General features: G+C 46.2%; 1 protein-coding gene across 1 annotated transcript in view; it reads right to left on the bottom strand.

The window, feature by feature from the left end:
* The window catches only part of ZBTB40 (zinc finger and BTB domain containing 40), a 54,001-nt gene that overhangs the window by 26,884 nt on the left and 3,746 nt on the right, over positions 1 to 23,371 (bottom strand). Inside the window, 5 exon segments of the mRNA XM_039702339.1 lie at positions 10,100 to 10,191; positions 10,193 to 10,281; positions 18,403 to 18,446; positions 18,449 to 18,544; positions 19,046 to 19,271. Coding sequence (XP_039558273.1) covers positions 10,100 to 10,191; positions 10,193 to 10,281; positions 18,403 to 18,446; positions 18,449 to 18,544; positions 19,046 to 19,271 — 547 coding nt within the window.

Here is a 23,371-nt window from a genome sequence, read left to right as displayed (position 1 = left end):
CTGACAGTGATCAAGAAGCATTTGGAAAATACCCTTGGTCACATGGTGTGACTCTTGGAGGTGGTGCTGTGCAGGGCTAGGAAACTGGACTCAATGATCCTTGTGGGTCCCTTCCAACTCAGCATATTTGGTGATCAGGGAAAATTTCTTCATGAAAAACATGGTCTGGCATTGGAACAAACTGCCCAGAGCAATGGTGAAGTCACCATCCCTGGAAGCATTCAAAAATGTGTGGATGTGGCACCTGGGGACAGGGTTTGCTGGTGAATGTGGCAGTGTTGGGTTAGTGGTTGGACTAGATCGTGGAGAGCTTTTTCAACCTAAATGATACTGTGATTCTCTCTCTCCAAGCAGTCACTATATCACTTACAGTGGGTTCTTACCTGTGCTCTGCCTTGACGTGCTTTTGGTGAGCAGCAGTTCTGGTGAAGGTTTTGTCACAGCAGCTGCACCGCAGGGAGAAGAACTTGGAGGAGTGGTTATTCTGAGCTGCAAAGACATCAGGGTGGTGGGTCCTGTTGTGATAACATAGCCCTGACAATTGCTGCAATGACAAGGATCAAATCATGGTTACCATCCAAAGCTGTTGGCTTTAAAACGAAAGAGAGCGGGTTTAGATGGGATATGGGGAAGGAATTCTTCCCTGGGAAGAGGCCCTGGCACAGGTTTCCCAGAGAACCTGTGACTGCGCCATCCCTGGAAGCATCCAAGACCAGGCTGGATGGGGCTTGGAGCAACCTGGGCTAGTGGATGGTGTCCCTGCCCGTGGCAGGAAGTGGAACAAGAAGAGGTCCTTTTCAACCCAACCCACTCTGACATTCTATGATTCTGTTGCAGGGACAGAATCACAGCCAGAAACCATGTGGAAAGCAACAGAACGGGAGTTGTGCTCAGCAGGTACAAGACCTGCTTGTCCTCCCACTGGACAAGCACTAACACCTCACTCTGTTTTTCCATTGTCCCTGATGAGCTGAATGCAGCTGAACCCCTGATCCTTGTATCATTTACTGCAGGTCTCCTTTTGGTGTGAATTCTTGTTCCCTTGCAGCAATGTGGAGGTCTGCCACAACATTGTGAGCTGCCCCAGGACAGGCAAAGATATTGGCTCCTCACACACTACCTGCTAAAGCAGCCAGGAACTGGAGCAACTTGGTTATTTTTGGAGACTTTCAAATTTGCCAGTAGCCCTACTTTTCCTCAATGAGCTATGTGGAAAACCAGTTAGGAAAGAACTAATCAGAAAGTGGTTGTGCTCAGTGGGGCAGGAAAAATGAGCTGAGCTGTGTTTCTCACACATGGAGCACATGTTTCTCACACATTTCTCTCACACAGAACTGAAGGGAAGAAGAGGACAAGATTTCAGACTATTACTTTACTATATTGTCCAAACTTCCGTCTAAACACCCCTGCTCCCAGCAACCCCACCTGAGGCATGAGCAAACTCTCTTCCAGATGTCACATGCCATGGGAAGCCTCTTTTTTTTCTTCTTGGCCATCCCCACCAACCCGTGGACCTCCAGCTGATGCTTCTCCAGCTCATTCTTTATTGATTTGACCTCACTACACTCTTTATGCTGGATCTGCTTTCCTCTGGCAACCTGACAGCATTTCATGGGCACCTTCAGGCAACAGTAGAAGTGAAAGACTTTATCACAGGCTTTGCAACAGGCTTTGCAGACAAAACTCTTCTTGGAAGAAGTTTTGTCCTGGGATTCCTTTGCTTCTTTGGCACTGGCACCTTCTGCCTTGCCCTTATCTTTGTCCAGAACTTCAAACTGGGATTCATTGTTCACCTTCCACCTCCTGATCCCAGGTTTCAGCCTTCTTCCCTTGATCAAGAGACCGATGCAATTACTGTTTTGGAGGTGACTGAGCACCTGCCCCTCAGTGTCCCATCTCTTGAATGCTCCTACATAGTTTTCCCTGCTTGGACGCAGCAGACACACATCAGACATGTCATCCCATCACAATGGTGATACACAGCTCTGCCCAGAAGTGGCTCTGGCCATGCATGGTTAGAAACATAAAGACTGATCCTTGAATTTCTCCACCACAAATGCAAGGGTCTGCATGAGATGCCAAGAGCCAGGGCCAGATTTTCCTAAAATCTTGTTTCTCAAACTCTTGCTTCCAAGCATTTGCCTCCTGCTCAGACACATGAAGTTACAGCCATGTTTGCAGACCTGAGTCTCAGGTATGATACTGTCAAAATCTGCCACTAAGAGTGGATATCCAGCCCTTAATTACAAGAAATCTCAGAAACACTTCACAAACACAATCCCTTTGAAAAGGAACAGATAATCTTGCTACAACCCTTTTGAGTCTTCTGCTCAGGGCACTGAGGTATTTTAAACCACTCATTATGTTCATTTCTTAGAAGGCACAAATGCCTTCCCAAGTCCCTCTAACACCATCACCTCAAAAAGCACAAGCTGGAAAATTCACCCAGGATCTCAATCTACTGAAAATACCCACAGGAAATGTATGTATGGGAGAAATCAAAATACAAACAGATACATTTGTCTTCTTTACTATCATGAGAACCCGGAACTGTGTGGCTGTGGAAATTGGCATAGGCTTCTCCTTTTGCACTGTACAGGAAAACTCAGTCTGTGCTTGAAAAACTTCATCTCTGCCTTCCTCACTATGGGAAGAGCTCAGCACAGTGTCCCCTCGCACAGCACCATTGCCCCAGATTTCCAACCAACTGAAGACCAGACAACATATTTCAATGGACCTGGAAATCTTAAGACACCAAGTGGTGATCCATTATTTGCAAACACATCAAGGGAGAACAGCAGACTGGAAAACTGGTTTCCAGTCTGCCCTGTTCTGTCAAAGTCACTTTGACTTGTGACATCTAAGACTTCTTTTCACATCCCTTCAACCAACCCTGTCCGTTTTTCTGACCTAAGTGAAGAATGATTTTTCAATCTACCAGTGAGATGCTGTCTTTAATTTTTTTAAACAAGACCATGGGAAGTAAAAGCCTTTTTTTATAGAGCTCTTGACACATTTCTGATATTTGAGAGTAAGACTGACCAATCTTGACAAACATGATCTTCTAAATGATTGCAGAGAGCTCTGGAAAGCAGGTGGCTAGGGAGGAGGTTATGGAGTTGCCTGAAAGAGCCAAACCCTGCCCTTGCATGCACCAGCTGCCAAGAGTGACAATGCTCTGACTACAGCAGGGTTCAAACAAGAAGCCAAGAGATTCCATGTTGTACCTCCACCAAAGAAACCAATCGTTTACTTGGAGTGCTGAGCACGTTTGGAGATGGATGCAGTTTCTTCTGCAGGGATGGTCTGTCCCTTCCAAGTGCTTCGGTTCACCTAACTTTACCAGATTTTTTTTCAGGTTTTTTTTGCAGTAGAGAAGCAAAAACTGTTATTTTCCTGTGGATGTGCAAACGGAATGTATCTCCATGCAGCACATACATTCTCAGAAATGTAAGGTCTTCTCCGTTTTAATAGGAAGCTCACACCTCCCTGACATGAGGCCTGCCATTATCACTCATATCTCATGCCAAAAGCCACAAGGTCCATAAAGTCACCTGCAATGTGTGGGCCTGGTAAGCAGTGATGTCAGAGCTGAGTAGACTGGCCTCGAAATTAAGATATGGAAATTCAGTGTAAAGATCTGTAGGATGCCAGAAAGAAGCTGGTATCTGGCAATCCTCCTCTGGACACTTCATCTAGAATAGATGTTTTTGCCAAGTAAATAACATTTTCCAGGGCTTTTGTTTTTGATGATGCATCTTGCTTGATTGCATCTCAACCTTGGCTTGAAGCCCTGAAAAGCCACTCCGTGGCAGCAGTCTGCTCTCCTTGACATTGCTGCCAGAGAGGCGGCAGCTGCCAGAGCAGTCACACTGCCCCTCTGCTACACACGCTGAGGTGTCCAGGAGTTCACTCGGGCTGTGCATTCACAGACACATGAATTGTTGGCTCATCTGCTCCAGAGTCATCAGGGCATCAGCCCTGGCCCACCCCGTGGACACAGAGTCAGGGGGAGTGGGACAAATGCCTGCAGCATCAGAAGGTGACAGAATCAATGGCAGATAAGAAAGAATCATCCTTTCACTAGAAATCAAAGCCATGACCAGGTGAAAATGCCAGCTGGATTGGTGGCAGTTCTTGGTACAGCTAGAAGAGAGGACTAGGAATGAATATTGGATTTGCAGCATAGGACCTCTTTCAGGAGACCACTGAGGCAAGGAATGGGAGTGGAGCATGTGCTGTCATCCTCCAAGCCCTACAACTACAGCAGTCATCATGTGTTGAATATAGGTAAAAACTTATAAAATAAGCACTTTGTTACCCTTGTAAAATCATGGCTCAGACCTGCTACTTTGGCTAAGCAGAAGGGGACCATGGGAAAGTGACTCAGCTGAACTGGAGGTAGAAAAACAAGTTATATAACCAATATGTTTTCACGTCATGGCTTATGGAGGTTGGTTGAATTATATTTGTTATACTTCAACAGATCATAATTGATAATGTCCTTACTGCTTAAAAAGGCCTGGTTTTAGCCGTGAAGCAGCTCTCCTTTGCACCTTCCTGGGGACTCTGCATCATGTTGCTTTGTATAATCGAGATCCTTGGTTTCTTCTACCTGTGCCCTACTCCCAGTCACCCACTCCCACCTTCCACCCAGCAGCATTTCCTCACTGCTCAAGACCACAAACAGGCCAATAGGCCCAGGGTTCAGAGGGTGGCCTGCCCCCAGCACATGGGAGACAGGCTTTGCCTGTCCCTTCCACACATGAAACAATGGCAAGTGTCAAAGCCATGAGGCTTCAAAAAGACTGATGGCCTTGACCCAAATTTGCATATAAAGTAATCAAACCTTCTATCCCTAAAAAGTCCAACACATTAACAGCAAACTGCTTTTTGCTCTAACTCCCCAGCAATCTGATGGCATTTCCACACTTCTTCAGCTAAGCAGCTCTGGCACCATGAGAAAATAGGAATGGATTGGGCCTGTACTTGGCTAAAAACCACACTGTGCATTTCCCAGAGGACTCTGCAGTCCAAATAATCTGGATATGCTGGGAAACAGATGAAAATATATATAAGCAAACAGAATAAGCAAGTCACATTTGCATCCTTTCCAGGAGAACACACATCTGCAATTACCTTCCTGACCCTCTGGTCTCCTTGTACTCTTGTCATTAAAGCACCAAATTCAGTTAAGCATTTTTCCTTCAAATAATGGATGCAAAGTTACAACTGGGCTCAGTTGGAAAGCCTCCCACAGCTCAGGGCAGGACTCACATGTGGTTATTGCTCTGCATTTGCTCTGGAGTTAACAAATTGCTATCTGCACGTGTATCATTCACAACTTTGCCAAACTAGTATAGCATGTAACATTGTCCTACTGCTGTCAGACCCTCACAGGGAGGTATTTATCTGTAAAGTGCATACAGAGCAAGACCAAATTAAAGCATTCTAAGAAAATTAACTCAGAAAATAGTCTGAGACTACAAACTGCATTGTCATGGTCATCTTTGCACTAGAAGAGTGTGCTCTGTCATGACCTTTCCTCTGCACGTCTAATCTGAATCTGCCTTCTGTCAGCTTAAGGCCATTTTGGCCTGGTCTTGTCACTGCTTGCCCTTACAAAAAGTCCCTCTCCAGCCTTCCTTTAGGCCCTCATTTTTATAAAACACCCAATAAAATATCCGGCACACTCTCACTTCAGCAAGGAGGCACTTCCAACTTTTGATGGCTTCCCCAACTTAAGCAATGACCCTTGATCTCAGGGCACAATGGGACCTGTCCACCCTTTGAGCCTCAAACCATGCCCACTATGAGAACATCCCATCATACCTCTTTCACTGCTTCCCTGAGCCCTGCCTACCCCAAAGCCAAGCCCTTCAGGTCCTCTCTTTGCTGGCTGGCTTGAAGATCAGCTTGTGATGCCACAGGATGATCTCAAAGGCTGTGTTCTCACTGATAGCCACTGAAGGTGAAAATAAAAAGCAAAGGTATTAAGAACACAAACCCAAAAGGAACCTGAAGCTGAGCTGTTAACAGAAGTGACTTCTTCATGGCACAGAAAACAGGAAACTACCACATTCAAGCTTTGGTTGTACTAATTGCAGCACTGACATCCAGCATGAGGTACTTGCAGACCTCCTTTCTCATTGTCCAACTTTGGGCAAGAAGATCAGGTTTTCCAAAGTATGTTGCTGAAAGAGACAGTGACAACTTCAAAAGGCAAGGCATGGTTCTCCCAAGACTCAGGATTTTTTCTCTCCCTAGTTATAGAGATTCCAACTTCTGCAGAGAACAGGCACTCCTAGACACAATTTGCCTCATCTGAGGACAGACACATGAAAATTGACTGGGGTTTGCTCTGGGGATCAGAGCCGCTGTTTTTTTCCAGTCAGAATGCAGAGGGGAGGGGGGAGTTCAGCTGGAGGCACCTGGCTGTAGGTGAACCCCAGCTCTGTGCCCACAGGGCCAGCACACAAAGTCAGGCTCTGCTGCAGAGACCACCAAACTGACTACTCCTCACACTTGTGCGAGAGTTTGACAACAATGTAGAGGTACAAGCAGAGTTTAGGTTTTAAAGCAGGAAAACTGAAAGCCAAGGCTATAGGGAGGACAGGATGGTGGCTGCACAGAGACCTACGATGAGCCCTGGGCTCTCAGACTGATGTGCCTCCAGCTGACTGTTACCACAGAATGGTGGCCAGCTCTCAAAGGTTTGCTCATTATAAAACCTGCACACACAGAGCCACAAGCAAAGCAGCTGTGTTTTCCAAAGTGCTTTTCCAGCTATTACTGGAAAAGTTACAGCTGGAAAACACCAAGGACACGGGTGTTGAGAGCCACTGGAAGAAAAGAGGTTACTGGCCAGGGAGGGATGAGGAGTTAGAAAGCAGCTGCTGCCAGCAGCAGGAGAAACTCGGGGAAAGAGTAGGAGGACACTTGTGAGGAAGAAAACTTCTGAGCTGGGTTGTTTCTAGATATACTTCATGAACAGTTTCAAGGATGCAGATTCCTGCACAGCAGCTGCCAAACAGCAGAGGCAGATAAGGACTGCTGCTCCAACACTGCCAACACAAGGCAGGTGAAACCACCACCTCCTACTCACAACCTGCTCCATCACCTTGGAGAGACCCTTAGGGAGACACTAACAGGGACCCCATCCACCTGCTTCCTGCATCACACTCAGACACAGAATCCCCCAGAAATACAGAATATTCTGACTTGAAAGGAACAAGGGCGTGACTGAGGCTCACCCAGACCCAGCCTGCCCTTGCTCCCACCTGCTGCAGACCTGGCTCACAGTGCAACTGAAGTGGTGACCACTTAGAACCTAAATACATCAGGCATTCCCTCAGCTTGCTGTGAATAAGCATCTCTCCTCAGAGCCCAAATCAGCCACTCTTAGTTGCTAATCTTCAGCTTCATATACGTTACCCTGCCTCACTCCCACTAGAGAATATTAAGGAATCATTAAACCAAGTCCTGCTGGAGGACTGCCCCAAACCCAGAATGGCAGATAGTAAATCAAGTCCTCAGGAATTCCAGTATTTCCTCCGAGATGGGGATGAAAACTCTGTATCTGCTTGCATAAGTGCAGCAGTCTGTTCATCTCTGTCTCCGCAGGAGCCAGGCTCCATGCAGCACAGATACCCTACAGCAGCACCTCGGTGTCTGTCAGGAGCTCCACAAAGCTCTCTCAGTATTGTCACAACAGTTTGGCCCTATAATCCTCTGGGCTCCATTTGCCTGAATTCAGTGAATGGAAAAACAAACAGCTCAGCTTGCAGCATCTTTCCAAAGGGTTTCAAAGGTAGGGGAGACAGGAAAGGTCCAGGCACCCAGTCCTCCCTAGGTCACTAATGCTCAGGGCCTTATGCTCAGCACACCAGGATTCACTCAAGCAGAGGATGAACATGACAAATCAGAACTTCTCCGATGCAGAGACAATATAGAATATCTTCTACCCCCACGTGCAAACAGAAATGCATCTTTGGAACCCAAATGTCTCCTGAGTATCAGTCCCAGTCTGAGCCCAGAGGAAGAAAGTCTCAGTGCTCAGCAGATGAACATGTGGCCTTGTCTGTGAAGGCAACACCGCCAACACCTCAAGACTTTTACCAGCCTCTTCTGATACCCTGGAATCACAAAGACTGACTCTTAACCAGAGTTTCATTGTAAGAGGTCTGTAAGTCAGTGTTTGATCCACTCCACCAAGAAGGAGCTTGGAAATGCCCTGGCTCATGTCTCTCTCATGTTCTTGTATGACTACCAAACACACCAACATTTTACACTCAGGTGGTCCAAGGTAATCAAGAACTCAAGTTACCCTTGGTTAAAATGTTAAAGGCACACAGACCAGACTTACGATTGTAGAGCAGCTGTAGCACTTTCTTCTCCCTCTTACACAAAAAAATTGCAACTTTAACCTCATTCCTTTCTCCTGTCTAATTCTAACCTGGATCTGCTGAGTTTGCCTTGATCAATCAGAAAAATGATGACTCCAGAGTAAAACCCCAACCCTTTAAAGACACCCCAGCATCAGGACATGATAGACTAAGCCAGGAAGAGGAAGAGTTTTTATTCAGGATAATGAAGAGACTTGGGCAAAATCTACTGTGTCTCAAAAGTAATCTAGGATTATACTTGTCACTTGATAATAAAACTGGAAATTGGCAAATATATTAATCTGAAAAGGATTTTTTCACCATTGCAGTTACTAAGTTGAAGAAGATGCACAGTTATACTTCAGTGGGAGAAACCACACCCAAAACCTGCAGTTCATCCCAGACATTCTTGCATGATTTTTGTTCTTGTGTCTTTTAATCATTCTGGTTTGGTATCAGCCAGAATAATCTATCATTCCGACACCACTACCTGGGAGAAAAGCAGGAAGCACAGCTTGGGAATAAAAGGTAAAGTCTCTGGGACCCAGAGAATACACAGTGCCGTGTAAGAAGAGAAAACTCTCTGGGATGGGAAGGAAGCAATAGCAGGCTGTGGGGATATTCAGTGGAACATTCTGAGCTACTATGAACAGCTCCCTGAAGAAAGGCTTCTTGGAGACATCAATGTGATACCCAGCAAAGCCAAGGGAAATTCACAGATGAAATATTTTCCTTCTTCTCCCATTGGAATGTTTCTGATTTTATGACACAAAATTGAGTTGTTATGAATACACTCACTGCTCTGCCACCATGCCAAGGTGATCTCGAGAACCAGCACATGCCACATGCCACAGTGCAGGACCTCCTGCTCCCTACTGGCTGGACAGCATGGGACACCAAAGGTACCACCAGTTAATTTATCAGTTGCCAGCAGACTCAAATCATCCCCTCTCTCTTCATTTTCATCATAAGAAATATCTGTGCTTCTGTTTGTTCAATCTGCAATTTGAGGAAATTCAGTTCTGCGTAATTAAGTAATGCTCCTCCTTGGAATGGGTATTACCACGAGATAATTAACCATGCTGGGAATCTGGTGTTTTGAGAAAGCAATCATGCTTAACAAATGACAAAGCCAAGTGCCTGTTGGGAATATTTGCTACAGAGGAAATTATCAGCATTATTAGCGCAGTTTTGCTTTCTATTAAATCCTCATTTACATTTCACTGCATGTTAATTTAGTTTTAAATTTTATATGACTTCTGAGTCTCTTGATCTGAATTGTTCAGGGTGTGCCTAAACCCACCTAAATTTGGAAGGCTGTCCCACCAGGCAACAGATGGGGGCTCCTGGGTCCCTGAGCCATCATAGGCAGTCAGCAAATAAAAAAATCCCACCAAAACGAGTAAGAGGAGTCATCCAACAGATTGATGTGTAATGGGGACACTAAGTGCAGGATTCCCATCACCACACTCTGCTTCACACAGAAGACCATGAGTCAGTGACCAACACAAGCAGAAGTGCTACCTGGATCGAGGAAAGAAGCACAGCCCAAATAAATTTTCAACCCCATCTTCCTCAATCACAAGGAATTCCAAGTAAGACACTGTATTTAACGTCAAGACATCTCCAGCTTAAGGGAAGTTTTAAGTATTTGTTTTCAAAGGCAGTCACTACCATACAGTAAAGTCACCAGTGGAAGTTTAGTTTACTTCTACCTTTATCACCAGAGATGTTTGCTCTTGCCACCAAGTTGTCAGGCAGAAGCTGAAGTCCAGGGAAGGATACTTTCACAGCCTCCAGAAGTTTCCACTTCCAGGGTTTTCTCTTCATCCACCTTCCTGATCAGATTGTCCATGGCTTCTCTCTGAGAGCTGCCTTCACAGCCATCCAAAGCTACCTGTAACAAAGAAACAGCCACAAAACTGTGACAGTCTCCTACAAACTCTTGGATTTGAACAGAGATCAGAAAAACAGCAACAGTACCACAATACTGCACTAGATCCTTACTCACTGGTTACACAATTTAACTGGAAGGGGTTGTAGGCTGGCAGTTACAGGAACACTCAAACATGGCTGAGGTGTAACAGACATGACACCTTGAAAACAAACCTGGTGGGTTCTTCCACCAAGTCCAGCTCTTGGAAGTGGCTGACAAGCAAAAACTACTTTAAAAAAACCCCCAAAAGTAGACTTAAAGAGAGTGTTCAAAACAACATTTCATGTAATATTTTTAGCGAATACTTTTTAAAACTGTCAGTCTCGTTTCACTTGTCTCTGCAATTTTTCTGCTTGCCATCAAAAAATTGATGGCCAGAAGAAAATACTCATATTATTTAAATAAGCACCTATTAACTGAATTATTATTTCTGTGACAAGGCCATGTGAAACATTTCTTATGTGAGATGCAACCACAGTAGTTTGGAAAAGCTCTATGATGCCAGTAAAATACCTAGAAGGCTCCTACAAGAGAGAGGCACTTGTCAAATACAGGCTGACCTCCTTTCCACCAGCACTGTGCTTCTGAGCAGAACCTCTGCAGCACACCAGCCCAGCTCCCTGATGTCAATAAGCACTACAGAGTCCTATCAATAAAATGATTAGTATCTGTCCTAAAACTAGTTACATTTTTGCTCCCTTTCCCCTGGTTGGTAAGCTCTTCCACAGCCTCATTCCCCTGCTGATTTTTCTAATTTTCAGCTGAAATTTATTCATGGCCAGTGTATGTCTGTTTATGTGCCAATATTATCTTTTAGCTTTAAAAGTCTTTTACACTCTCTGAGGTGTTTACCCTACCCTTCCTCTTTGATTTCATTATAAGAGCATGATCATTTTCCTTCTCAGTCTTCATTCTCCTTGTCTAGATAAGGCAGCTCCTATTATAAAACAGGTTCTACACCCCCTGGACTTCCCACTGCAGATCTGTCAAGCTCCAGTATGAATTCACCTTTTTTGAACCAGACTGGAACAGAAATTTTTGATGAGGTCTTTACTCTTAGTTCTTATTACTGCACCCAATGCACACCCTTCACTTCACACCACCACATCAGCCAGTTCTCACTACTCAGTTCTCCAGCCATGGAACTGGAGAACTGCATTAATGGAATGTGGAATCATAGAATCATTTAGGCTGGAAAAGCCCTCTAGGATCAAGATCCGCCATCAACTAGCACCACCACCATGTTCACCACTAGCCCATGTCCTCAAGTTACCACATCCAGATATATTTTAAACCTCTCCAAGGATGGTGACTCCACCATCCCTGCCTTGGGCAGCCTATGCCAGTGTTTGATAACCTTCACAGTGAAGAAATTTTTCCTAATATCCAATGTAAACCTCTCCTGGCACAACTTGAGGCTCTTTCATCTTATCCTGTTACTTGTTACATGGGAGGAGAAACCAACTCCCACCTGGCTTGGACCTCCTTTCAGGGAGTTACAGAGAGTGAGAAGGTCCCTCCTGAGCCTCCTTTTCTCCAGGATGAGCTGCCCCAACTCCCTTAGCCACTCCTTGTGTTCCTTCTCTGGACACTTCAGCTCTTCAGTGACTTTTTTGCTATGAGGAGCCCAAACAGTTCATTCTTCTCTCTCTTGCAGATCCTCCTCTGTGTAGGAAAAAGATTTTGATTGTGCTCATCATCAAGATTTGCTAAACATGCCTTGGTATTTTTGTGTCCATAAGATCAGTGTTAATATTAAGTACCAAGAATCCCACTAGTGACCTTGCTACAAGTTGTGAGTCCTGCCTTCAGCACAACCTGCGGTTGTTTACCAAAGAAATTCATCCTTTTTAGCATCACTGTTTCTCCTAGTTTAACAACTTCCTTACATGAAATTCAAATGCTTTGCTCTAGATCTAGACCAAGGCAGGAAAGAAAACCCCATTTTTACCTCATCAAATAAAGAACCCAGGTCAAGCAGAAGCAATTTAGTGAACACCTGAGAGGGACCAATCTGGTTTTTATTTATGCCTCAACATATGTTATGTTCTTATAGAGGCTGTACATGTACTTGCAACCCTGTCCCCAGGAAGGCTTCGCCTGGCAGCCAGTCAAGGCAAAGAAAGCCTCCAGGGCCGGACTGTCAATGACACTGCCCCGCCACTTTGCCACTGGGGCAAATGCCCGGAAGGGTGCCGGCAAAGGATGCCCAGGAAATGAGACTGTGGGAGGAACAGCAGCACACAAAAGCAGCTAACGGCAACACAACAGGACCCATTTTCTCTGGGTATGTTGGAGGGAGCGGGGGTTTGCCTGTAGGGTCCGCTCAGCCCTTCTCCCTCCTTCTCGCCTTTTCCTCCCTGTGGTCCTGCTTCACCGTTCCCGGAAAACCAGCTTGTCATCGCGACGACCTCGTGCTCTGCCGCGTCCCCAGTGAAGCAGGAGCTGCTGCAGCCAGCTGGCCCTCATGCTTCCCGGGCACAGCCTGCGCCCAGCCGCGCCCGCGGCCGCCTCCCGCAGCACCAGTCTGCCGGCCGCTGTGTTCGCAGCACTGCCTGCCGCACCGGCCGCCGCACCGGCCCGGCTCTGCCCGCCGCACCGGCCTGCCGTAGCACCGGCCCGGCTCTGCCAGGGACCGGCCTGCCGCCGCCCGCAGCCGCCGCGCCCCGACCCTGAAAACCCGCGGCTGCTCCAGGGGGGTGCCCGTGGCCACGGCAGCCCCTTCTCCCCGACGGAAGGAACAAGCAGTCTGCTACTGTTTGGAAATCATGCCCAGCCCACCACAGGAGCTACGGAGACGCAACGCGGTTCACAGCACACACGCTCTGCCTGCTAAGCTGATGCCGAGAGACCACCTGGGTTCTTGTGGTAACGCTGTCCCTGTCTTCTGTTTCTTTCTCCTTCTTTCTTATCCTCTCTCTGCTCCTTTTCCTATCCTCCTTACCAGGAACACTTAACTTTTTTAATCAATAAAAAATTCTTTTATATATTGCCGCGTTCGTATTTTATTTTTGTCCAATAAATCTATCAGAAGAATCCTCCCCCTTTTATAGCAGAACAGGATGACACCCTTTACTGCATTTGCTTTTTTTTTTTTTTTCCTTACAAGTTTGACCTATATGTGCTCTCCTTCCTGTCCCAAAGAGATCAGATCACTGCCTTTCTCTCCAAAATGTCTGGTTCTGCTCATCAATTGTCGGGACCACTCTTAGCTTGGAGAACAATAAGTAAGAAACCTTCTGCCACTTGCATGACACGGGTGTCTGTTCTTCCCACCTGTTCACAGAACCACAGAATAGTTATGGTTGGAAGTGACCGCTGAAGATCATTTAGTACAACCCCCCTGCCATGGCAGGATCACCCAAAGCAGGTGACACAGGAACTCATCCAGGGGAATCTGGATTGTCTCCAGAGAGAGACTCCACACCCTCCCTGGGCAGCCTGTTACAGCTGTCTGCCATTCTCAACGAAAAAGAAAGTTCTTCCTCATGTTGAGGTGGAGCTTCTTATGTTTTATTTTATGGCCATTGCTTCTTGTTCTGTCACTGGGCACCACTGAACCATCTGGCACCATCCTCCTGGCACCTCCCTTTGAGATATTTGTATGTATTAATGATCCATTCTCAGTCTTCTCCAGACTATCCAGATCCAGCTCCCACAGTCTCTCCTCAAAAGAGAAATGCTGCAGGCCACTCATCACCTTTGTAGCTTCTGCTGGACCCTCTCCAGTAGCTCCTTGTCCTTGGGCAGAACCGGACACAGCACTACACGTGCTCCTCACCAGGGACAAGTGGAAGGGCAGGATGACCTCCCTTGACCTCCTGGTCACAGTCTTCCCAATGACCCCCAGGATCCCACTGGCCCTCCTGGCTGAGAGGACACACTACCAGCTCATGGACAGCTTGTCACCCACCAAGATTCCCAGGGCCTTTTCAGCAGAGCTGCTCTCCAGTAATTCAGCCCCCAAACTGTTCTGGTACTGGGGATTATCCCTCCCTAGATGCAGGACCCTACATTTGCCATTACTGAACCTCATTTTGTTTCTCTCCACCAACTTCTTCAGCTTATCAAGGTCCTGCTGAATGGCAGCTCAGCCTTCAGGTATATCAGTCACTCCTTCAGTTCTGTATGATCAGCAAACCTGCTCAGGGCCCATTCTATCCCTTCATACAGGGCAGTGATAAATAAGTTGAATAAGCGTTGATCCCTGGAGAATGCCACTCATACAGACCCTCAGCTGGATTCTATTCCACTGTTCACAACCTTCAGCCATTCAGCCAGTGTTTGATCCATCTCGCTGTCCATTTATCTAAACCACGTTGCCTGAGCATACCTACGAGGATATTGCGGGAGACTATCAAAAGCCTTGATGAAGCTGAGGTAGACACCATCCTCTGCTCTCCCCTTGTCAACCCATCCTGCCTTGCCATCATAGAAGGCTTTCAGATTGGTCCTAATGGATTGTTGAGAGATGTCATTTGAGTTGTCATTTTCTTTCACATGCAGGAAATTTGTGTTTCTGTGTTTCTCCTAGATCAGGCTCCAGGCTAATCCATGAATTTGCAGGTCATCTCCTCTCCTTATTTTTTTCTTGGTCAGACAGTATCTGCTGTGATGCCCAGCAGCCTGATGTGCCACCAGCCTCTCCATAGCTCCACAGTACATTTGTTTGCCTATCAGACATTTCAGCCATTCCCGGAACATCCTAAAGGTCTTCTTCAAGTTATTCACTCACTCAGGTATATAACCTCTCATATAAGATCTTCTCTCTCATTCAGGATGCAAACGTCAGACAGTTCCCCTACCTTAAACATAAAAGAAACTAATCCAACAGCTCCTCCTGTGCTCTAATGAGCACCTGAACTCCTTAATTAGTTTCTCTAATTTCTAAAGATCTGTACTTTTATAGACCAAACTCTGCTAGTGAACCTGCTGATGTGTTTTCCCCTTCAATTCACACCAGCCTACCTCTAGATCCCTTAGTCTGAAGTCCTCTTCTGAGAAAACACAAGAAGAGGTACAAGAGCAGCATCCTTTGGGGAGCTCTTGCAGTAACCTACCACTGCTCCCAAACAGAAGAGATGTCCCTGGCAGTGGGAGATGCAGTAGTGACATTTTAAGACTTATTTTGACATCACCAGGTGAGACAATTAGAAAACATCCCCCAATTCTGCTTGCAGTAGGATTTTTTCATTAGCAGTGTACCCAGTTAAGATTCCTGCAGTGGCAAACAACCTGCTTGTACTATCCCTAATACCTGTCTGAGCTCTGAAGCAGCTTGGTTTGAGCGTCAAGGTCTGCAGGCACTGGAGTCAAAAGGGAGAGAAACCACACAGCTCAGAATACCCAGGTGCCTTCTAGAAGAGAGCCTAAACAGAAGGAAAGAGCTAATGTTTCTAGTAGCTACTCTAACACTCTGACTTTCTGGGTTCAGTGCTGTATTGTGGACTGATCACTCTGAACTCTGGAACAACCTAAGTGGTGTGGTGCACCATGCAGGAGAAGTTATCCACTCTTCCTCTGTATCCACTTAATTTCTCTTAAGTGATAACCTGTATTCAAATTCTCTACCCCTTCTCAATTACAGAAACACCAAAAAAGCCACAGAAGTTAAGCACACAAAATAGAGAAAGGCTAGATTCAAAAGTTATCCAGAAAAAACAGAGATTTATAAAGATGCTTCATGAAACATCACATACTAGTTTTCCAGCAAAGAAAATCAAACTTGCTCCATTGCACAGCTCAGACCAGGTACAGAAAGAACCCAGTTGCCATGAAAAAAGGCCGTTCCATGAGAAACTCATACTTGTCTTGCTGAATAAGTATGTAGCTAATGACACATGACAGTGAGAAGAAAAACGAAAGCCTCATCTTTATGAACCCCTGGAGAACTAGATTTCATCCCTACCAGCCTAGAGCTCCAGTGCAACACTGGATGAACCAGATAAGACAAAACCTTCAGAGGTGGCTGCTAATTCCATGTTTGCTTTCCCAGTCCTCCACCTGAGTCACCTGCATAATGCCATGGGCCCATCATTTTAATCAGTTTAACTTCTGGAATAATTAAACACTTTCCCACTTGTCTGGGGGAGAAGGAGTGGAATTAAACAAATAAACTCCCCAAGGTCAGTCTACACTTGGCAATTTCCTATTGTTTTCTTGTACTGCAGGAGGGCAGAGCTCTGCCCACAGCCTCACTGGAATGCTCCCCAAATAGATCTGTTATTTGATAGAAACTGTGGGCTGAACCAAGAGTATGAAGGGATCCCATAGAGAGGAGTAGGATTTCATACTCAGAGCAGGGTTTGGGGGCTCTGTAGCAAACGGAGCACACAGCGACTGGTGAGGATGAAAAGAAACAATGCTCCTCCACCAAATGAAGCAGGAGCTCTGCAGTACATGATGATGCAGTTACAGGCAGTGTATCCTCTTCCCAAGAATCAGAATTATAATGGCAGAATGGTTTTGGTTTATTATTGGGGTGTTGTGTTTGTTTTTTTCAAGGTGAAGGGAGAAAAAGAATTGCTGAATTTTAACCACCTAATTCTATGAAGACAAAGAGAAGAGAGCAGGGAAAAGGGGAAGCCTTTAAAAGAAAGGCTGCACTACAACAGGAACAGGCATATATGAAGATCCTAATCTCCCCACTGCCAATGAAGTTCAGCTCCAGGCCCCCCACATGGGTCTCTGCTGACAGCCACAATGCCCCCAACAGATGCCAGTCATTTGCTGAACTTATAGCCTGCTCTCTCCTCTAACATCTCCATTCCAAGCTCAGCTGTGTGTTTTCAGAGGCAAAAATGTTTTCAGAGGAAGTCACCAGTCACACCCCAGTCACACCAGTCATACCCCAGCCCACAAAGACAGGACAGATGCTTCTGTTGGCAATACTTTTTTAGGTACCCTATTCCAATCTGTGTCTGTTCTCAAGGATTCCCCATGCTGGACATGGTGAGGTGTTGCAGTGTGATGTCATGGCTTGCCTCAGTTACCCAGGTCCTTCACCCCCTCAACAGCAAGATCCAGCCCCCAACCTCTGGAGCTCGGGGTGTGCCCAGACTTGTCCCCACGTGCCCAGCTGCGACCACAGGTACTGAACAGCGTCTCTGGGGACAAAACACCACAGGTGCTGCTGTTTTGTTCAGCAGCTGGGACCAGGCACACCAAGGCAGTCCCGTCAGTAATATTGGTAACCTCCAGTAGTGAGGGACCATGAGATCTTAATTGAGGGGCTTAGGAGCTGGGCAGAAGTTCTCAGCCCACCTGCTGTGGCTCTGGTCAGGCTTACTCAGACAGAAAGCAGAGATCATTCATGCCACTGAGCACAACTTTTCACTCACTATAATCCTGTGTCAGGGGAGCTCAGTGAAATGACAAACTAGGACAGGAGGTCAAACTGCATCCTGATCACAGCATGTGAGGGCACCCTGTAATTTCCAGCTGCACAGGATACAGCTAGCTCCCCTCAGGTTATAGACAGCATTTTATCCTTTATGACTTCTGCATATCAGCATACAGAGTGCAGTTTCTTACAGAAAAGGAAAGCAACAGTCCTCCCCACCAACTGCTGCCTGCAACACATAAAAAATAAAACCAAATTATTTAGTGGATGTTCTAGTCTTGCAGGAAAGTGTGTGGTAAGAGTTGCAAAAATGGCATAAAGCTGGGATACAGCTGAAAGGGAAGCTGATGACAGGAACTGACAAGCAGGTAGCAGAGAGGTGGTTAGTGGTTCTGTTCAAACTCCCCTATAGAGCCTTGTCCTTATTCCCAAAAAGGGTTTTGCAGGGTATGAGGAATACTAGGTACCTTCTCTGGCCCAGGCTCCCCTTGCAAGGGTAGTCTGACACTGATCCTGGTCTCCAGGTTGCTTCCACTGCTCAGTTTTCGCTATTTCCACAGTCCAGCACAAAAGGACCTGAGACAACACACATGTGCAGTTGATACAGTGCAGAAGGCAGGTGGAAGTGCCAGGTGAGGCTAGCCCATCATCTGGTAAACCATGTGTATGATGCTACCTTGACGACACACACACCCCACCCCACCCTATCCACAAAGTTTGCCTATTTCAGATTTTTTTACCTGCTTCTCTGAGGCAGTCAGGAATCTCTCTTCTACTGCCTCCAAAACACTGTGATGGGGCTCAGCTGTGTCATGCTCTGGATCAGCTCCTCCCTGCAGCACAGCAAGTGAGCAGTCAGTGTCTCTTCATTGGCTATGCTTTCTGTGGGGAAAAAGATTCAGAAACACAAGAGAAGAAATAAGTCAGTCTGAAGAAACTGACAGGTTCCTGAAGCGAGGGAGTCTCTCTGAAAGATCTAAGTGAATAGCAAAGCTCATCCCAAGTACAAGCAGCAGAGGAAGATCACTTTACTATTCTCTTTAAACTCTGTGAAAGGAAAATGTCTCATTTATCTAACAGAGCACAAAGCCATAAAGCAAGCTGGAAGTTAACACCAGGTTTGCAAGGCCACTGTTTTGTGTCAGGCTTGAGTAAAAACGAAGTTTTCAACCCCAAGCCTCAGCTGTACTCACACTGGCTGCCAGCCATTAATCCAGCCCTCCAAGCAGCAGTGGGGAGAGCCCTGCACAGCTACACCTCCGGCTACAGGCAGAAATGCTCCAGGATCTTGGCCAGCATATGATAAACCTCCCACATCCGGATACAGGGTTTCTCTGTAATGTTGCCCACTCACTTTGCCAGAGGCTGAACCCAATTTCCTACCTGCTTGATGTGAGGCTTCTCCACTGCTCTGTTCCCTCTCCAGCAAAGCCACCCTCAGCTCACGATTCATGTCTCGAAACAGCTTCAGAAAAGACGCGAGGGTCTGAGTGTCCAGAGGCCGAACATCCCAAGTGTCACTATCCTGGGTGTAAGCATCCTTAACTTTGCCCAGCTGCTTCTTGAACACTGAATGTTCCTCTCCCTTGGCCAGACAGGCAGCCAGAACCTACAGCAGAACAGAAATGAAGGAAGGTTTAGAGAGCAGAGTCAATTGCCCTATACAGACAGACACAACAAGCGGAACCCTGGAGTTTAGGTCAGGGGATAAAAAATTAAACAGGACAAACAAATAACCACACACACACACACACACACCACTGAATGCAGTCTGGCCTGTGGCCACCCACCCTGAGAAGCAGGGCAACAAGCCCTGCTGCCAGCCCTTATCCATACAGCAAATCCCACAAACTGGAGCTGGTTCCAGCACCAAATGTTTCTTCATGTCCAACTGGCCAAAGACCACTAAGTGTAAAAGACCTGATAAAGCATGAATTTAACACTGCTACTTTGGAAGGCAAAGCTAGGGCAAGAGATACTGGATCTCGCTGCAGAACAAGGAGGGATCACTTGCACAGAAAGCAGAGACCATTTCAAATGGAACTGTCAGGAATCTCCATTCTCAATTATAATGGAATTCTGTCTTCTAAAGAAAACTCTGGAGAGGAGGCGCGCAAACTCCGAGTGCCATGGGCTCTCAGCACACCTGGCAATCAAACCCAGAGCTCCAAAATCTACTTCAGTGACCTGAAACAGCAATCAGAGGCAGACGTGCTTGTACAGTTATGGAAATAAACGGCAAAGAAATAAGCTGGAACTCTTACTCCCATTTCCCCAGAGTCCTTTAATGCTGTAAATATTGCCCTTGAAGACACATGCTCCCCAGCTCTCCAGGAGAGATGCCAGCCTTTTGGAGCAGGCAGCCTTTATTGGAGACTCCAGGGATTCAATAAAGGTACCTTTGAAGTGGGAAGTTCAGCTCAGCTCCAGGGAGAATGGCCATTTTCTGCTGTCAGTGTCATTTTAATTATGATGATAAAAAGCCTGTATGCAACTGCTTGGGGCTGCACCAGGGCTGGTGGACTGGCTTTTCCTAGCAGGTGTAAATGCTCACACATTAGGGCAGTGTGGCAGTGCAATGACCTATTGCAATGACTCTGCAGAGGGGAAACTGCAGCAGTCCCAGCTCTTCCCACTCACAGCAGTTTGCCTGCCAAACAGAGTGTGGACGTGAAGGACTCTGGTATAAAGAAAATACAGATGTGCTGAAGAACAAACATAAAGGTATTTTCTAAATGCAAACATTAATTTGTAATGAGTCTTGATGATCAGATCATGACCATCTCAAGGTTTGCGTGCCTGGCCCCTTCCAGATCAAAATGAGCACGTAAAACACAAAATATCTCCACTCTCACCACCTTAAAGGTGTTCAGATCCTACCAAATCCATGTTTGTACTAATATGGATGACAAGTAAAATGCGTTGTTGCAAAATATTTCTCAATTTTAGGGGTTTTTAATTAAAATCAGCACAACATTGCTACCCAGAGCCCCAGATAACATCACTTCCTCAGCTCATGGATTTGGTTAATAGAAATGAGTTTTCAGTAACTGAAATATTCTGCTATTTATAGGCTCTTTCCAGAAGACATTTCCTTGGACATGTTGCTCAGTGGCAAAAACAGCCTTTTAGAATTGTTATGAAAGAGCACACAGTATACTTCAAACTTACATCGCAGCACTAACAATTCCCAAAGATCCTGGGAAAAAATGGAGAAATACTGATACCAGCAGGAATCCCAACTTCCACTTAGCCATAATGTGCCCCCACATTACAGCCTGATCCACCAGGCTTTCACTGCCTGGGACACTGCAAAACTCTTCATGGCAAATTTGGCACAAATTAGCATACATCCAGCTTCCACATGGGAAGAAGAGACTGCTTTCTGAACTGGGAAACTGCATCACCAAGACCTGACTTAAGCATGGTCAGACTGTGCCACCAAACAGATTCCATGGCACTCCAGAGGTTTGGTCCCCACTGAGGATATCAGTTCTAGTGGCCAAAACACACCCACCTCAGCACCATGGAACACATCACACACCATGGAACAGCCTTCCCAGTTCATCTCAAACATGCTCATGTTCACAGCAGCCCCATTGCAAGCTCTTAACAGGAACCTCTGCAGGTTAAGGATCGAGGAGATAGGTCTCCTGTCTCCATAGCATCTCCACATCTTCCATGTTTTTCCAGAGACCTCAACTGCATGTGCAAATAATGTAGACCCCCCTCCCCGAGCAATGTGCAGTGGCCCATAACTGAAACTAAAGAGGGATGTGAGGAGAGAGGGAGGGCATGCAGCACAGTCATTAGGCCAGCTGGCCATTAACTCTTCTCTGCAGGTGGGTGAGCACAGTTATGGCTTTTCATGCTTTATCCATGCTCCTGCTTCCACCATAAGGGCACATCCAGCAAAAAGCCACTTTATTGACTATTTCTGAGTGATCTCCTTCAAGCATCAGCTTTACAGTGAATGCAAGCATCCAGAGGGTGGTGGGCAGGGATTTGCAAGAGACAAGATTGGGAAGCACCTGCTCAGGGTGGCAGAAAAAGCTGACTCCCTTCAGACCTGAGGGACACTCAGGTACATTGCAGGAGGTCCTGCATTGTGGGGAAACTTCCACAGCCATAATCATCAGTCCTCTGTAAATGCACACTGCTTCAGGTTTTGATGTACAGAAGGTGATGAAAAGATAAAAAAGCAATTGGAAACCTGCTTGGTTAGGGCCTGTTTCACTGCTGGCTCTTCTGTGGCTCTGTGGTTATCCAACCTTTGGAACGTGAGCAGCACTGTTCCATAGGCTGCTGCTGCTCACAGGGTCAGTAGCATGGACAACGCCAGGACTGGCTCCACTTCATCCTCAGAGAAGCCCCCTGGCTGTGACCCCACCATTAAGTCAATCAACCATCAATCAACTATTGTATTGTGCATACAATAATCAGAGAAAAACTATGTTCATGTTTTTCCTTCAGAAACCTAAAGGAAATTTTTTTTAAAGCCTGCATCTGTACATACAGGCAGACCCCAAGAAGGATCTGTGGAAAACACTGACCACACAACAAGAACAAAAGCTCAGCCCAAACTTCTACAAAAATACAACAGAACAGAGGAAAAAAAAGTTCTCTAGTGCTGCCACCATGAAAAACACCACCAAATCCTCACAAGCTCTCTCTTCTAATCAGGATGCAGAAGATAACAGGAAACTTCTTTCTTCTGCCTCATCCAGAAATCCCTGCAGCTGCAAATGAAGGGCGACAATGACTGGACAGGCCCACAGGCAATGGAAATGATCCACAAACACAGTGACATTTATTCTACGTGGGAGAATCAACGCTCTCCCTCTTCATCTGAACCTGGTAGTAGAGGGAACAAATGAGCTGTGCAATAATTTGAATTGAGTTTCTCTAAGAGAGCACAGGAAGATAAGACTTGACATTGGCAAAGCTCTTCTATGCTTCCCTAAATTACTGCAATTTCAGTCTTGTTCTTGTTTCCAAGCAGATTTCATCCAAGCCAAAACCAAATTAGATAGGAATAGTTTATGTGAAATATACAGAGAAACTATAAAACAGAAACAACCCCAAAAATCACACCTCCCTAAACTGAAAAGCAATTCATCTGCATTTTTCAGTCTGGGGAGCAGAACAGAATATCAAACTCAGAGAGAAGCAATAGTTCTCACAAAAGCCAGCCCTGCACCACAAACTTTGTTGGGGAAAAACCCCACAACCAAATGAGTCTCCACTGGAGGTAGGAGGAAATAGGCAGGAACAGTAGAGGGGAGCAGACCAGAGTGCTGCACAGAATAAGATACCATGCAGGGATGAGTTCACCAGCAAAGGAAAATAAATAGAGAGGCATCCAAGGCCAAATTCCACTAAAACCACAGGAACCTGAACACCAGGACAGCCTTGCTGCTAATAGGCAGGCTGACAAAACTCCCCTAAACTTCTATGCTGCCTAGGCTTTACTGCACAAAATAACCAGTGCTTTCCTAGAGAGACCAGCTGCTTCCAAAAGACTCCCAAAAAAGTACTCCCGAGAAATGGGAGATCTCCCCTGCAGGAGGGCAAGCACACCCAGCAAGAATGCTTTCTACACAGAAACAGTGTCACCGGCTTCTAGACACACTTTTACTTGCCCCAAGGCACTGGAGACTTCAAACAAATGACTAGGGAAAGGGGAGGCGGGGGGGGGGGGGGGGTGGA

Source organism: Passer montanus, unplaced genomic scaffold, assembly GCF_014805655.1.
Source record: "Passer montanus isolate IOZ18808 unplaced genomic scaffold, ASM1480565v1 scaffold155, whole genome shotgun sequence".
NCBI lineage: Eukaryota > Metazoa > Chordata > Aves > Passeriformes > Passeridae > Passer > Passer montanus.
The sequence above is the reverse complement of the archived record's forward strand: the minus strand, read 5'-3'. Positions and strand labels throughout refer to the sequence as shown.